This window comes from Myotis lucifugus, unplaced genomic scaffold (genome assembly GCF_000147115.1).
Source record: "Myotis lucifugus unplaced genomic scaffold, Myoluc2.0 scaffold_509, whole genome shotgun sequence".
Classification (NCBI taxonomy): domain Eukaryota; kingdom Metazoa; phylum Chordata; class Mammalia; order Chiroptera; family Vespertilionidae; genus Myotis; species Myotis lucifugus.
In genome coordinates, this window is record NW_005871557.1 from 263,852 (window position 1) to 279,688 (window position 15,837).

At 55.1% G+C, this 15,837-nt stretch overlaps 1 protein-coding gene and 1 gene segment (V, D, J or C); both read left to right on the top strand.

Moving 5' to 3' along the window:
- Positions 1–15,837, top strand: part of LOC111823484 (immunoglobulin lambda-1 light chain-like) — a 350,281-nt gene that overhangs the window by 59,406 nt on the left and 275,038 nt on the right. The window lies entirely within an intron of this gene.
- LOC102438970 lies at positions 837–7,362 on the top strand. The segment is given in 2 exon segments: positions 837–882; positions 6,986–7,362. Coding segments are annotated over 2 exon segments (423 nt in total).

Consider the following 15,837-nt stretch of genomic DNA (forward strand, 5'->3'; position numbering starts at 1 on the left):
CAGACGAGTGGGAAATATTATTTTCATTTCCCTATCAATGAGGATGCCAGTTACTAGGTGACCCTTGACTGAAAAGCATGTGCAGAAACGCAATATGTATAATCTACTGGACAGAAGGGAAGGACATTGAGAGAATAATATTTGTGTGCTAGAAAGAGAGTGATTAATTTCTAACAGCAGAGGAATCCCATAAAAAATAAAACTGTGCCCTTAAAATTAGGGACCTCCCCTCCTCAACACAGTCGCTGCTCTGGACCTGATCCTGGGAGGAAAGTTCCCTAAGTGACACCCTCCGTGCTGACCATGAACAGCCAGGGAGACGGGCCCAGACTCCCCGGAGGAGGTGGAGGGGAACATAGAGAGTGTCCTGAGGGGATGAGGAGCCCACCTCAGGGGGCACCTGGACGCCCTGAGCCAGGGGGTCAGTGCACAGAGCTGGGGGAGGCAGGACCTGTCCCTCATGGGCTCAGTCAGAAGGGGACACAGTGGTGCATCCAGGCCTGGGCACCAGGGGGCGCTCAGGGGCTGCTGCTGAAGGGCTGGGTCATTGGAGCTGCAACCTGTTCCCTGGCCCTGCCTGGTGCCCTGTGCTCAGGGCTCACAGCTGTGACCTGCCATCCCCTGGGCCCACCACACAGCTCCACCCCCGCCATCAACCTGCCATCCTCAGGCACAGGGACCAGACCCAGGGCCCAGGAAGGGATCAAAACCTGGGGGTCTCATTTGCATAACAGGACCCTCCCTCCTACAGACTATGAAGAGGGGAGGGGAGAGGTGTGGGGAGCTCTGCTTCAGCTGTGGGGCCTCAGGAGCAGGACTCAGGGATGACCTCCACCATGGCCTGGGCCCCTCTCCTCCTCACCCTCCTGGCTCACTGCACAGGTGACTGGATGAGGGGACGGGGAAGGGGCCTTGGGAAGACACACGGGCCCTGCTACCTCCTCTTGTCTCTAGACCCAGACTCAGCATCTCTGTGTCTCCCCCTCTTGCAGGATCCTGGGCCCAGTCTGTGCTGACTCAGCCATCCTCAGTGTCGGGGGTCCCCGGGCGAGAGGGTCACCATCTCCTGCACTGGAAGCAGTTCCAACATTGGGGGTGGTTCCAATGTGTATTGGTACCAGCAGCTCCCAGGAAAGGCCCCCAAACTCATCATCTATGATAATAGCAACCGACCCTCAGGGATTCCAGACCGATTCTCTGGCTCCAGGTCTGGCAACTCAGGCTCCCTGACCATCACGGGGCTGCAGGCTGAGGACGAGGCCGACTATTACTGCCAGTCCTATAGCAGGAGTTTTGATGATAGCACGGTGCTGCAGGCCTGTGGGGAAGTGAGACAAAAACCCGCTGTCCCGCAGCAGTGGGGCCCGGGCAGCCCCATCCTCTGATGAGACGGCTGTGCCTTTGCTGGTGGTCGGTAACTGCGCGCTGGAACCCCCAGAGGATTGTTTCTGCAAAACCTGTCCTCACCCTTTGAATCTGCCCGTCAAGCCCGCCCGTGGCAGCAGCACAAGGTGTGCGTGTCTCAGCCTGAGCAGACCTGCCTGGGCGTCAGGGTGCACCTGCCCTGGGCGGCCAGGACGGGGCAGGGCAGACCCAGGGCCCCGATTCCAGCTGTGGCTGCGTCAGAGCCCCTCAGGGAGGCCCCTGTGTGTGCAGTGACCTGGGGGCTCCCCACACAACCAGGGACCCCCATCCAGCCAGAGAGCAGCGCCTGTGTGTTCCCTGATCCGCTCCCTGGGGCAAGTCTGGCTACTCGGGCTCCGTGAGCCACGCAGGACAGGCACTGAGGCCAAGGCTACCTGTCCCGGCCACTCCTGTGCCCGCAGCCCCAGGGCCACCCAGAGCCCATCCATTGGGACTGAGGCCACAGGGAGCCCTTCTCACCTGCCAAGATGGGTGCCCCCAACACCTGCCTCTCAGGCTCAGCCGGGGCCTCTCCTTCTACTGCTGCTTCCCCCAAACACCAGGGGCCAGGCCCCAGGGCAGCCCCTGGAGCATGAAGGGGCCTCCTCCCTCTCCCCTCAGAGGCCCTCACAGCAGCCTCCTCCTGGACACAAGGCCTGACACCAAACAGGAGGCCCATCCCCATCAGCGGGGACACTGAGCCCCTTGGCCCTGCAGCCCCGGGTCTGAGCTGGGGGACAATGAGGTCACTTCAAACCTGAACCCCGACGAGGGCCCCTGCGTCTCTCTCAGGGTCAGTGACTGTGTCCAGGACCTTCCCCAGCCGGGCCCTCCTCCCTGATGCTCAGTGGGAGCGGCTGAGGCCTTTGTGCACAGAGAGGCCCCTCTGTCCCTGCTGCCCCGGCCCCGGGGTCTCAGGCCGCAGCGCCCACCGGGGTCCTTGGGAACAACCGCTGTCCCCCCCTCAGTGCTGAGCTCTGACGCTCACTCCTCCTGTGAGTCACTGGCGGCTCCTCTCGGGGACCCTGAGCCCTGAGGAGTGAGGGCCACAGTGTGGCTCCTGGTCTTTGGGGCAATGCCCTCCCCCCTCAGGAGCTCACACGCTGCTGTGGGACGCGTCGTACGTGTGGGGAGAGTGTCAGTCACCACGTCTGCCAGCTCCTCACCATCCCCTGTAGCTTGTGCCTCAAATGAGGAAACAGGCACGAAAGGACGGGCAGGGAATTTTTAAAATATAAGCACATTTTAGGACACCGAAGATACAATTGGTTCATAGAAAAGCAGCACATACAACCGTTGGAATATAAAGACTTTTCCTAAAATTTAAATGCCCCACATGCGACAAGGCCCACCAGTAAATGTGGAGCCTACCAAACCGTTTTTTCATAATGAATCACTGACTCAAATCAGATGACAATGATTTGATGCTGTACAGGGTTTGAAATGTTTGCTGAATGGTCCTCCTCTGAATGTGACCCTGAGGGTATTTCTGGAAAGTTCCTCTCTCCTTCATTGACCTGAACAGCCCCCAGGAGCTCATCACACCTGAGCAGCTCCCTCACCTGTGACGCTGGACAAGAGGCTCACTGTGCATTTATTTGTGCAGCATCTTCACTGGAAGAGAAACTGTATCATTTGTCATTTGTGAATCTTTAAGTTCATCACACAGATGCAGACCTGAGAGTGAAATGCTACGGTGATCAATACAGAGAATCACATCCCAGTATCTGGGCTCAGACCGTGGGTGTGGGAACAGGGACAGAGACCTGGGAGCCCACAGCCAGCTGGGCTGTCAGGGCTTTGGGGCAGAGGAGGGTGTGTCCTCCCACCAGCAGGGGGCGCTGTGGGACTGCCAGGTGATCAGCACACAGCTGTTCAGTGAGACCTTCACACACAGGCCCCTGCACTGTGGGCTCCCTGCTGTCCTTGGTGGCCTGGCAGCGCCCCCAGAGCAGGCACCTGTGTGTGGTCTCAGCAGGTGCTTCCTCCCAGGGCCCCCCAAGGGGTGAGCCCACCTCCATGCCCCTCAGTCTGGGGTGTGAGCTGAGCTCCAGCCCCAGGGCCCAGGGAGGGGCTGGGCAGTCCCTGGAGGGACCCCCATTTGCATGGCAGCCCCTCCTCTGGCAGAGGGTGGGGAGAAAAGGAGGCCTGGGCAGCCCAGCCCCACTGTGGGCTCAGGGCTGTGAGCACCATGGCCTGGACTCCTCTGCTCCTCGTGCTCCTCTCTCACTGCACAGGTAGGGACAGGCCTGGGACCAGGCTCCTTCCCTTCCTGCTCAGTCTCCTGGGAAACGTCCCCTGGTCCCTGCCCATCACTGACAAGTGTCTGTGTCTGCAGGGTCCCTCTCCCAGCCTGTGGTGACTCAGCCGCCCTCCCTCTCTGCATCTCCGGGAGCCACAGCCACACTCACCTGCACCCTGAGCAGTGACATCAATGTTGGCAGCTATGACTTACGCTGGTACCAGCAGAAGCCAGGGAGCCCTCCCCGGTACCTGCTGTACTTCTTCTCAAGTACACGTTTGGGTCCTGGTGTCCCCAGCCGCTTCTCTGGATCCAAAGACGTCTCAACGAACTCAGGCCTTCTGCACATCTCGGGGCTGCAGCCTGAAGACGAGGCTGAATATTACTGTGCCACATGGGACGGCAGCTATAAGACACACTGTGGTCCAGGCCCACAGGGAAGTGAGACAAAAACCTCCTCTCCGCTCTCCTGGCCTGACCTTGGCCCCTGCTGGCGGCTCCGCCCAGTTCTGGCTCTGCCGTGACTGTGCTGATAGGTGTCCATCCGGCACCGGGTGATGCCTGACCCGGGGTCCTGACAGGGTCACAGCTTTGACGTCAGGTCAGCGTTTCCATTGATTTGTTGCTCTTGGAATGTGCGCCATGTTCACGTTCCCACAGGTAACATTCCTCAGGGATGAAGGTTCCCATGGAGACAGTGGAGGAGGTTGAATCAGATTCATTCAGGCCAAGCTCAGCTCAGAGTTGAGCAGTGACTGAGATAGGATCCTGGTCTGAGGGCTCAAATCTGAATTTTGCATTAAAACCGACCTGCAGAAATGAAGTGCATTCTGTATAACTGCAGGGAACTATCAAAATGTAAAAATAACAACATCCCATCTGTAGCCACATGCACATGAGCTCCTTGAGGATCCGTCTGGCTGTGGGATGGGATGATGGATGCGAATCCGCTGGGCCATAGCTCCGGGGCCAAAGGATCAGGGTGTCAGGTTGTGTCCACCAGGTCCTGGGTCTCCCTTGTCCTCAGGATTAAACACGACCCAGGGACAGGCTCCCGGATGCTCATGCTCATGGGGGCAGCCCGCCCAGCCCTGCCCCATGCCCTGCAGCGTGGGCCCTGCCTGTGCACACGGGTCCCTGCAGCTCCCCTGCTCCTCCAGCTCCTCCAGGGACCGGGACCAGGTCAGACAGCCCAGGCCTAGTGCCCCGGCCCAGGCAGCAGCACTGGGGAGAAAGGTGTCATTTTGATCCCTCAGCACCGGTGACATCTCATCAACACTCTGCACCAATGACACAACCACATCCTCAGGACATGGGGGTCCTCAGCCCGCCTGGCGGGGTCAGTGGTTGAGCGTTGACCTGTGAACCAGGATGTCAGGGTTGTATCCCGGGTCAGGGCGCATGCCCAGGTTGCAGGCTTGATCCCCAGGGCGGGGTGTGCAGGAGGCAGCCAGTCGATGATCCTCTCTCATCATTGATGTTTCTCTCTCTCTCTGCCTCTTCCTTCTCTCTGGCAGCAATAAAAATATATGTAAAAAACGAAAGAAATGTTGGTTCTCATTTTGATCTCCGTGTCAGCTACTGCAGAGGCCCCTGTCACAGCCTGAGGATGAGGCTGAGCATCACTGACCAGCCCACCCCAGGGCCCCGCCCTCCTCCCAGCACAGCCCCGGGGGTGTGAGTCCCCTTCCTGGGCTCCCAGTCTCTCCCGGGAGGTGCTGACTCCAGGTTGAATTATCATCATCATCATCGTTACATCTCAGAGGATCCTGTTCAGTGAGCACAAGAGAAATGAGTTGGCAGCTCCTCTCCTTGCCGTCTCCCACCCACACCCCCGGGGCAGCAGGAGGTCCCAGGTTCTGGCAGCTTCCCTGGGGGCAGGACAGACAGAGCAGAGCACAGCTGAGCCTCTGGAGGAGGAAGGTCACTGTCCTCACCCCAAGGTCAGGAGCGCCCTCTGCAGACTTGGACGGGGAGGGCCTGTGGGACACTATGGTGCCTGCAGGCCCTGCTCTGAGGGGAGGGTCCATCCTGGAACATGAAGGAACATCTTCCGGGGCTTCCCCAGCATTTCTCCGGGGTCTGGACAGGAAGGCTGCCTCTATGAGTCTCACCAACATCCTATGGCTGTGTTCTTAAAGGGCCAGACTGATTATCACACAAAATGACCCCAAACAGGTATTGATGGTTTCCTGTGGCTTTTCCCCTCCATCGATCTGCCACTGTCCCCCCGACACACGTATTCAATGTCTTCAGCTCTTCGTGTGGCCACTGCATGGGGACGACGAAGAGATTGCTCCCCCTAAACCCACACCCAGCTCATCACAAAGGGCCCAGCACAGAAGGCACTGCATCATCAGCCAACACCCCCCATTCACTGGACGGATGAGCGTGTCCACAGAGACAGACTGAATGAGTGACATGCGTGTCAGGAGCCCCTCCCGTCTGTTAAGAGGGAGGAGCCCAGGGCTGTGTCCCAGGCTCATGTCCCTTCTCAGTCCCCCAGCGCCCTCAGGACTCTCAGCACCATAACGTCTCCCCTGAAGGCTGAGGCACAGCTGACTGTTTATGAACGTGTGAGGCCGCATTTCTAACCGCCTCCCAGACCAGCACCTCTCAGTCACGTCCGTGCTGGCACCTCCCAGGCTGGCTCAGGAGTGAGAAGCTGCAGGGAGAGCCATTGTCTGTGCCAGTCAGACCAGGATGTGGGAACAGAGACAGTGGCCTGGGAGCTGCAGACACCAGCTGGGCCTCAGGGCTATGCACCAAGGCGATGTAGGGTGTCCTGAGGCCAGCAGGGGGCGCTGTGGGATCGCCCAGTGGCCCCCACCCAGCTGCTCACTAAGGACTTTCCACTCACAGGAGCCTGGACCTGGGGGCTGGGCCCTGTGCACCCTGGTGGGGACCAGCTGTGTCTTTGCTGGCAGCGCCCCCTGAGCAACAGCTTCTGTGCTGTCTCAGCAGGTGCTTCCTCCCAGGGCCCCCCAAGGGGTGAGCCCACCTCCAAGCTCCTCAGTCTGGGGTGTGAGCTGAGCTCCAGCCCCAGGGCCCAGGGAGGGGCTGGGCAGTCCCTGGAGGGACTCCCATTTGCATGGCAGCCCCTCTCTGGCAGAGGGTGGGGGAGAAAAGGAGGTCTGGGCAGCCCAGCCCCACTGTGGGCTCAGGGCTGTGAGCACCATGGCCTGGACTCCTCTGCTCCTCGCGCTCCTCTCTCACTGCACAGGTAGGGACAGGCCTGGGGACCTGCTCACCCCCCAGCATCACTCCTCTCTTCCTCAGTGTCTTGAAAAACTTTCTTTGGGTCCCTGAACCCTCACTCATGAGTGTCTGTGTCTGCAGGGTCCCTCTCCCAGTTTGTGGTGACTCAGCCGCCCTCCCTCTCCGCATCTCTGGGAGCCACAGCCAGACTCACCTGCACCCTGAGCAGTGATGTCAGTATTGGTAACAAATATATATACTGGTTCCAGCAGAAGCCCGGGAGCCCTCCCCGTTATCTCCTGAGATATAGCTCAGACTCATATAAGGACCAGGGCTTGGGGGTCCCCAGCCGCTTCTCTGGATCTAAAGACACTTCGGCCAATGCGGGACACCTGCTCATCTCGGGGCTGCAGCCTGAGGATGAGACGGACTATTACTGTCTGATCGGGCACAATAACATTTGTCACAGTGACACACACAGATGGGGAAGTGGGACAAAAACCTCCCGTCTGCCCTAGCAGGTTTAGATCAGTGGATAGAGCCTCGGCCTGCAGACTGAAGGGTCCTGGGTTTGGTTAGTGTCAGGTGCATGTACCTAGGTTGCAGGCTTCTACCTGACCCAGGTCCTGGTTGGGGCTCATGCCGGAGGCAACCCATCGATGTGTTTCTCTCACATCGATGTTTCTCTCTGTCTTTCCCTCTCTCTTCCACTCTCTCTAAAAATCAATGGAAAAACATCCTCAGGTGAGTATTAAAAATACAAACAATAAGAGAAAAACAACCCTAGGTCTCCCAGAGTTTTGGGTTATGACAACTGAACATTTTAAAATAACTTGTGTATATGCAACTTTTCCCTGGAAGTCCCCTTTCATCCACGATGGGTCTACTCTCAGTTTTCTGTCCCATGCTGCTCAAGGGCCAGGAGAACAGAAACACAACCAAAACCATCACAGTTCAGATGGCACGGAAACGCGGCCTGTTTTCTGTGTGGAGTAAAACTTGAGACTGAGGGCCAACCTTTCCCCCTTGAAATAAGGAACATTCGTTCTTTTCCCACCAAACCCCAGTTCCCATTCCCACCGGGGACCTGGAATCCTGTTGGGTCTTCAGACTGAAAGCAGCAAGAAGCCCTCCTAATTGTCTCACTGTCTTTGTCAGCCAATCAAAAGCCCGGAATTCGTACCATCTCCTCGTGCTCGGAGACCCCCTGGAATCTCAGGGGAGGACGCTGTGAGGGTCAGAGGAGGGGTGGACCGTTTGTGTCACAGGGAATACAGGCTCCATAAAGCCCTGACTCACCCTGCAATGGAATGAGAATAAAACGCCCTAAGGAACTGTGGAAGGAACGCACAGCCGGACAGCTTCCTTACGTGCACGTCACAGGCATCAGCAGGGCAAGTTCCTGCTTGGACAAGAGACCGCCCTGACCTGGACTTCAGTTGACACAGTTCACCCGCTAAAAAAAAATTTCCGTGAGAAAAATAATGTAGTTATCAGGGTATGAAAACAGAAAGGAATTTTATTTTATTATTTTTTTCAAAAATATATTTTTATTGATTTCAGAGAGAAAGGGGGTGGGAGAGAGAGATGAAAACATCAATGATGAGGGATTCATTGATTGGCTGCTTTGTGCACGCCCCCTACTGGGGATCCCACTGCGCGTGAGAATGAACATGACTACAGATCCTTAGGAAAGAGCCCTGAGCCTGGCCGGTGTGGCTCAGTGGTGGGGCATCAACCTATGAACCAGGAGGTCACCGTTCGATTCCCAGTCAGGGCACATGCCCAGGTTGCTGGCTCCATCCCCGGTAGGGGGCATGCAGGAGGCAGCTGATTGGTGATCCTCTCTCATCATTGGTGTTTCTGTTTCTCTCTCCCTCTCCCTTCCTCTCTGAAATCAATAAAAATATATTAAAAAACAACAAACAAACAAAGATCCAGGTGCAAAACCCAGAGCCCTCCCAGGAGGGCTGGGTGGAGGAAATGGGCTGGAGGACATGTGCTCTGGGACCAGCAGGGGGCGCTGGTGCACTGGGACTGAGAGCTCAGGGCTCTGGGCCAGGCAGCTAGGAACACACTCTACTGGCCCCTGCACACTTGGGCAGGCAGGTCCTCACTCAAGTGTGACTTCCCTGCACCTGGGGCCCAGGAGCCACATGAGCCCTCAGCTCTGACACCCACACTTGTCTCCTATCCCTCCCCTCCCTCATGGATCCAACAGTCCGACCTGATTTACAAAACAGATGGACACACGACACAAATAAATTTGCTAGAAAACATGTGATCTCCGCTGCTCCATGCACACGGCAGAGGAGACACCTCGGAGGGGCTTTCTCAACGTCAGCAGCGAGGCCTCAGCACAGAGTCCCGGGGACTCCCCAGCACGGTCACATGTCCTCCCACCTCCTCACCCCTGAACCCCGAGTTTCCCGCGGGGAGAGTGAGAGAGTGAAAGGCGCTGGCGGTCGCCCTGTCTTCCGCTCCCGTCGCCTGGGACAGGCGGTCCTCGCCCATCACTTCTGCCACCTTCTGACCTGCCATCCAGGGTCCTAAGTCAGAAGCTGCAGGCTCTGCCCTCGGTGTCCAAGCCTTTATTTAAATAAGTTTAAATATGGCGCTCTCCCTCCTCTCTCCCCCCCTCTCTCCTGCCCTGGCCACTCCATCCCAGAACCCCAGTTCCGGAAGGAGGTCACTACAACCATGATGAAGCTGGGGAGGAGGAAGACAGTCTGTGTGAGGGCCCAGCATCTGCCTCTTTCAAGATCCCCCAGGGGACAGCAGGGTGACCCTGGGGCAGGACTAGAGGGGAAGCTGATTTGCATGAGGCACCTTCTCTCCTAATGGGTGTGGGAGGCATGAAAAGGCCTAGGAACTCCCCACTGCAGCCCAGGAGCCTGAGGAGCCACATCCTGTGAGTGTCCCCCACCATGGTCAGGACGGTGCTTCTGCTCCAGCTCCTGGCGCACAGCTCAGGTCAGAGGAAGGGCCTCTGCATCCTTGGGGGACACAGAACAGCAGGGCCTCAGGGTGACCTTCATCCATCATAACACCTGTCTCTCTCCTGTTGGTTTCAGGGGTGGATTCTCAGACTGTGGTGACCCAGGAGGCGTCCAAGTCTGTATCTCTAGGAGGGACAGTCACACTCACCTGTGGCCTCAGCTCTGGGGCCGTCTCTAGTAGTAACTACCCCAGCTGGTACCAGCAGACCCCAGGCAAGCCTCCCCGCACGCTCATCTACAGCACAAACAACCGCCCCCTCTGGGGTCCCTGATCGCTTCTCTGGCTCCATCTCTGGGAACAAAGCCGCCCTCACCATCTCGGGGGCCCAGCCTGAGGATGAGGCCGACTATTATTGTGTTCTGGACATAGGTGGTAGTAGTAGTATCTATTTACACGGTGATGTAAACCCACGGGGAAGTGCAACCAAAACCTGCTCATGGGCTCAGACTGGCTCAGCCTTTGATGCAGAAAACGCCTGAAGGTGGAAATGAGCAACACACCATGGGAAGGGGGCTCCCTGGCCCCATTCTCCGTCTAATTATTCATGGTCATGTGCCTCCTCCATCACTCCCAATGCGGGTCCATCTTGACATGTGACTACTGCAAGAATGGGCTTTCCCTCTTCCTCTCCGCCCATAGTTACAGGGATGGGCTTAGCTCCCAACTGGATCAACCCACAGTGAGACTCAGAGACCGCACTGTGAGGCTGTAAGTCTCCTCTGACTCAACGAGCATTGACGACACAGCCCCAGCCAGGAATCCCTGTGGGGACAACCTCAATGCTTACTTTGGCCTTGAAATGGGGGCATTACCTGGGGTGGTTAGAAATGCTATTCCCATGATAGAGCCACTGAGTCAGGGACTCTGTTCTTGTCCCAGAAACTCTATGCCCACACGCTCTCCAGGAGGAGGTTCAACATAAATGCTGGAGAAGCACCTCTCCTCCTATTGTTGCCTTCCTTCCTCCACATCAAATAATAAACTCAAAATGCATGAAAGACTGAAATGTAAGACTCAAAACCATAAAACCCCAAAAAGAACGTAGTCACTAAAATCTTTGACATTAATCTTACCAACATTTTCTCTACTACATCCTCTTAGACACGGAAAGCAAAAGAAAAATAAATCAAAGGGACTACATATCAGTAACGCGTTTTTGGACAGCGAAGGAAACCATCAACAAAACAAAAAGACAGCCTACACTGATATAATGGAAGTGGGTATTCACCAATGACCATCCCATGAAGGGGTCCATGTCCCACATTCATAAAGAGCTCACACAACTCAACACCAAGAAGAGAAAGCAAACCCACAAAACAATCCAATTAAAACATGGGCAGAGGACCTGAACACACTTCTTCATAAAGAACACACAGAGGCCAACAGACAGAGGAAAAGATACTCAACGTCACTGACCATCACAGAAATGTAAATTGAACCCACAATGCAATGCCACCTCACATCCTCAGAATGGCTGTCGTCAAATTATCAGACAACAAGTGTTGGCAAAAATGTGAAGAAAAGCGAACCCTCATGCACTCTTGGTGGGAATGCAGATTGGTGCTGTCACTCTAGAAAGCTGTACGGAGGGGCCTTAAAAATCTACAGGCCAACCTGCCTCATTACCCAGCGATGTCACATTTGGTATTTATGTGAAGAAACCCAAACACTGATGTGAAGACCTGCACGCACCCTGTGCTCCCTGCAGCATCACTGACAATGGCCGCGCTGTGGAAGCACCAGGTGCCCAGAGGGACCTCGAGGGGACTGTGCTGAGTAAAGAAGGTCAGACAGAGAAACACAAACACCATAACATTTCACTCAAATAAGGAATGTCAAGGACAAAATAAGTAAGCAAAGTAAATTGAGTCCAAACATATTGTTTCCTGAGGGCAGGGGGTCTAGAAGACTGAATGAAAAAGTTGGGGGGATAAAGTACTAATTGCTGCTTCCCAAACAGTGACAGGAAAGTGAAAGCACAGCACAAGGAAGCCAGACAATAGCCTGTGATAACTCTGTGCGGTGCCAGGTGGGCCCAGGTACCAAGGGGACACTTTGTAAAGCATAGGATTGTGCAACCGCTATGCTGTGCACGTGAAACCGATAGAAAATAATATTAAATATAAATTAAAATTGAAAAATAAAGTTTTTTGTTTTTTTCTTAAAGCAGAGATCCCGCTTATGTGACCTGAGAGACTGAGGTGACCTCACCCAGGCCCTGTGTGTCCCCTGCTCCCTGCCTTGCCCCGGATGTTTATTCTCTGAACCCTGACACCTGAGGAAGCTGGGTATTTCTTCCTGGAAATTACACTGTGAGGAGCGTGTGATCTCCAGGCTCCGGGCCCCTCCCCAGGAAGGACGCGGCTCTCAGAGGAGGCGCACTTCCTCCAGTTTATCCCGGGGCCTCTCCCACTTTCCTCTCTGCGTTCTGCTGTTGTTGTTGGGATGACATGTGATCAAGGCTAGTTGATTTGGCCCTAAACCTTAGAAACCCAATTCCCATGAAATCCATGGATATACTCACACATATACTTAAGGCCATAAAGATTGGAGAACAGAAAGTGAGGACTTCTACATCCCATGAGGGAGAAGAGAACTCCACAACAGGGTAGAGTTTCATGAATATTAACACAGTTTTTATGTCACACCTTGTCTGAAAATAATGACAAAACTAGAGAAACACACCTGAAATAGCTCAAGAGCTGAAAGCAAGTATTACCAGTGTAACGTTCCAGAGTAAATGAGAACCTGCAGAAGTCACCAAAGAACACAAGACACTTGCTCCCCGACATCGTCATACTCTCCTGGCAAAGGCAGAGGGAAAAAGCCAAGACAAGTCCCCTGGGGGCCTGGTACTCTGACAGGAGCCCCTCACAACAGCCACAGAGACAACAATAAAGACAACAACCAAGTATTTCACCCTAAAGGATCACCAAGGGGAATCATGACCAGGTAGGAACTGACAGGCTTTCTGGGGAACCTTAAGCGGCAAACTTTGCTCCAAATGCCCATGCACCAGAAATTAACCCAGGGGCCAGGCAGACAGAGGGAAAGCCAACAAGCAGGTTCCTTTAAGGTCTGGGACCGTAGCGTGTCATTTACTTTTGTGCAGGTCCCGAGGAACCTGAGGAAATAACGGCTCAACCCCAGCAGCAGAGGTGGCACCTGCTCATCCTCCTGCCTGGGGAGTGGCCTCAGGAAGATCACAGAGCCCTCCCAGGAGGCCTGGGTGGAGGAAATGGGCTGGAGGACATGTGCTCTGGGACCAGCAGGGGGCGCTGGTGCACTGGGACTGAGAGCTCAGGGCTCTGGGCCAGGCAGCTAGGAACACACTCTACTGGCCCCTGCACACTTGGGCAGGCAGGTCCTCACTCAAGTGTGACTCCCTGCACCTGGACCCAGGAGCCACATGAGCCCTCAGCTCTGACACCCACACTTGTCTCCTATCCCTCCCCTCCCTCATGGATCCAACAGTCCGACCTGATTTACAAAACAGATGGACACACGACACAAATAAATTTGCTAGAAAACATGTGATCTCTGCTGCTCCATGCACACGGCAGAGGAGACACCTCAGAGGGGCTTTCTCAACGTCAGCAGTGAGGCCTCAGCACAGAGTCCCGGGGACTCCCCAGCACGGTCACGTGTCCTCCCCACCTCCTCACCCCTGAACCCCGAGTTTCCCGCGGGGAGAGTGAGAGAGTGAAAGGCGCTGGTGGTCGCCCTGTCTTCCGCTCCCGTCGCCTGGCACAGGCGGTCCTCGCCCATCACTTCTGCCACCTTCTGACCTGCCATCCAGGGTCCTAAGTCAGAAGCTGCTGGCTCTGCCCTCGGTGTCCAAGCCTTTATTTAAATAAGTTTAAATATGGCGCTCTCCCTCCTCTCTCCCCCCGTCTCTCCTGCCCTGGGCCACTCCATCCCAGAACCCCAGTTCCGGAAGGAGGTCACTACAACCATGATGAAGCTGGGGAGGAGGAAGACAGTCTGTGTGAGGGCCCAGCATCTGCCTCTTTCAAGATCCCCCAGGGGACAGCAGGGTGACCCTGGGGCAGGACTAGAGGGGAAGCTGATTTGCATGAGGCACCTTCTCCCCTAATGGGTGTGGGAGGCATGAAAAGGCCCAGGACTCCCCACTGCAGCCCAGGAGCCTGAGGAGCCACATCCTGTGAGTGTCCCCACCATGGTCTGGACGGTGCTTCTGCTCCAGCTCCTGGCGCACAGCTCAGGTCAGAGGAAGGGCCTCTGCATCCTTGGGGGACACACAACAGCAGGGCCTCAGGGTGACCTTCGTCCCTCATAACACCTGTCTGTCTCCTGTTGGTTTCAGGGGTGGATTCTCAGACTGCGGTGACCCAGGAGCCGTCAATGTCAGTATCTCTAGGAGGGACAGTCACACTCACCTGTGGCCTCAGCTCTGGGTCCGTCTCTAGTAGTAACTACCCTGGCTGGTACCAGCAGACCCCAGGCAAGCCTCCCCGCCAGCTCATCTACAGCACAAACAACCGCCCCTCTGGGGTCCCTGATCGCTTCTCTGGCTCCATCTCTGGGAACAAAGCCGCCCTCACCATCTCGGGGGCCCAGCCTGAGGATGAGGCCGACTATTACTGTGTTCTGGACATAGGTGGTAGTAGTAGTATCTATTTACACGGTGATGTAAACCCACGGGGAAGTGCAACCAAAACCTGCTCATGGGCTCAGACTGGCTCAGCCTTTGGTGCAGAAAACGCCTGAAGGTGGAAATGACCAACACACCATGGGAGGGGGGCTCCCTGGCCCCATTCTCCGTCTAATTATTCATGGTCATGTGCCTCCTCCATCACTCCCAATGCGGGTCCATCTTGACATGTGACTCCTGCAAGAATGGGCTTTCCCTCTTCCTCTCCGCCCATAGTTACAGGGATGGGCTTAGCTCCCAACTGGATCAACCCACAGTGAGACTCAGAGACCGCACTGTGAGGTGTAAGTCTCCTCTGACTCAACGAGCATTGACGACACAGCCCCAGTCAGGAATCCCTGTGGGGACAACCTCAATGCTTACTTTGGCCTTGAAATGGGGGCATTACCTGGGGTGGTTAGAAATGCTATTCCCATGATAGAGCCACTGAGTCAGGGATTTCTGTTCTTTTCCCAGAAACTCTATACCCACAAGCTCTCCAGGAGGAGGTTCGACATAAATGCTGGAGAAGCACCTCTCCTCCTATTGTTGCCTTCCTTCCCCCACATCAAATAATAAACTCAAAATGCATGAAAGACTGAAATGTAAGACTCAAAACCTAAAACCCCAAAAAGAACGTAGTCACTAAAATCTTTGACATTAATCTTACCAACATTTTCTCTACTACATCCTCTTAGACACGGAAAGCAAAAGAAAAATAAATCAAAGGGACTACATATCAGTAACGCGTTTTTGGACAGCGAAGGAAACCACCAACAAAACAAAAAGACAGCCTCCAGTGATGTAATGGAAGTGGGTATTCACCAATGATCATCCCATAAAGACGTCCATGTCCCACATTTATAAAGAGCTCACACAACTCAATACCAAGAAGAGAAAGCAAACCCACAAAACAATCCAATTAAAACATGGGCAGAGGACCTGAACACACTTCTTCATGAAGAACACACAGAGGCCAACAGACAGAGGAAAAGATACTCCACGTCACTGACCATCACAGAAATGTAAATTGAACCCACAATGCAATGCCACCTCACATCCTCAGAATGGCTGTCGTCAAATTATCAGACAACAAGTGTTGGCAAAAATGTGAAGAAAAGCGAACCCTCATGCACTGTTGGTGGGAGTGCAGATTGGTGCTGTCACTGTAGAAAGCTGTACGGAGGGGCCTTAAAAATCTACAGGCCAACCTGCCTCATTACCCAGCGATGCCACATCTGGGTATTTATGTGAAGAAACCCAAACACTGATGTGAAGACCTGCACGCACCCTGTGCTCCCTGCAGCATCACTGACAATGGCCGCGCTGTGGAAGCACC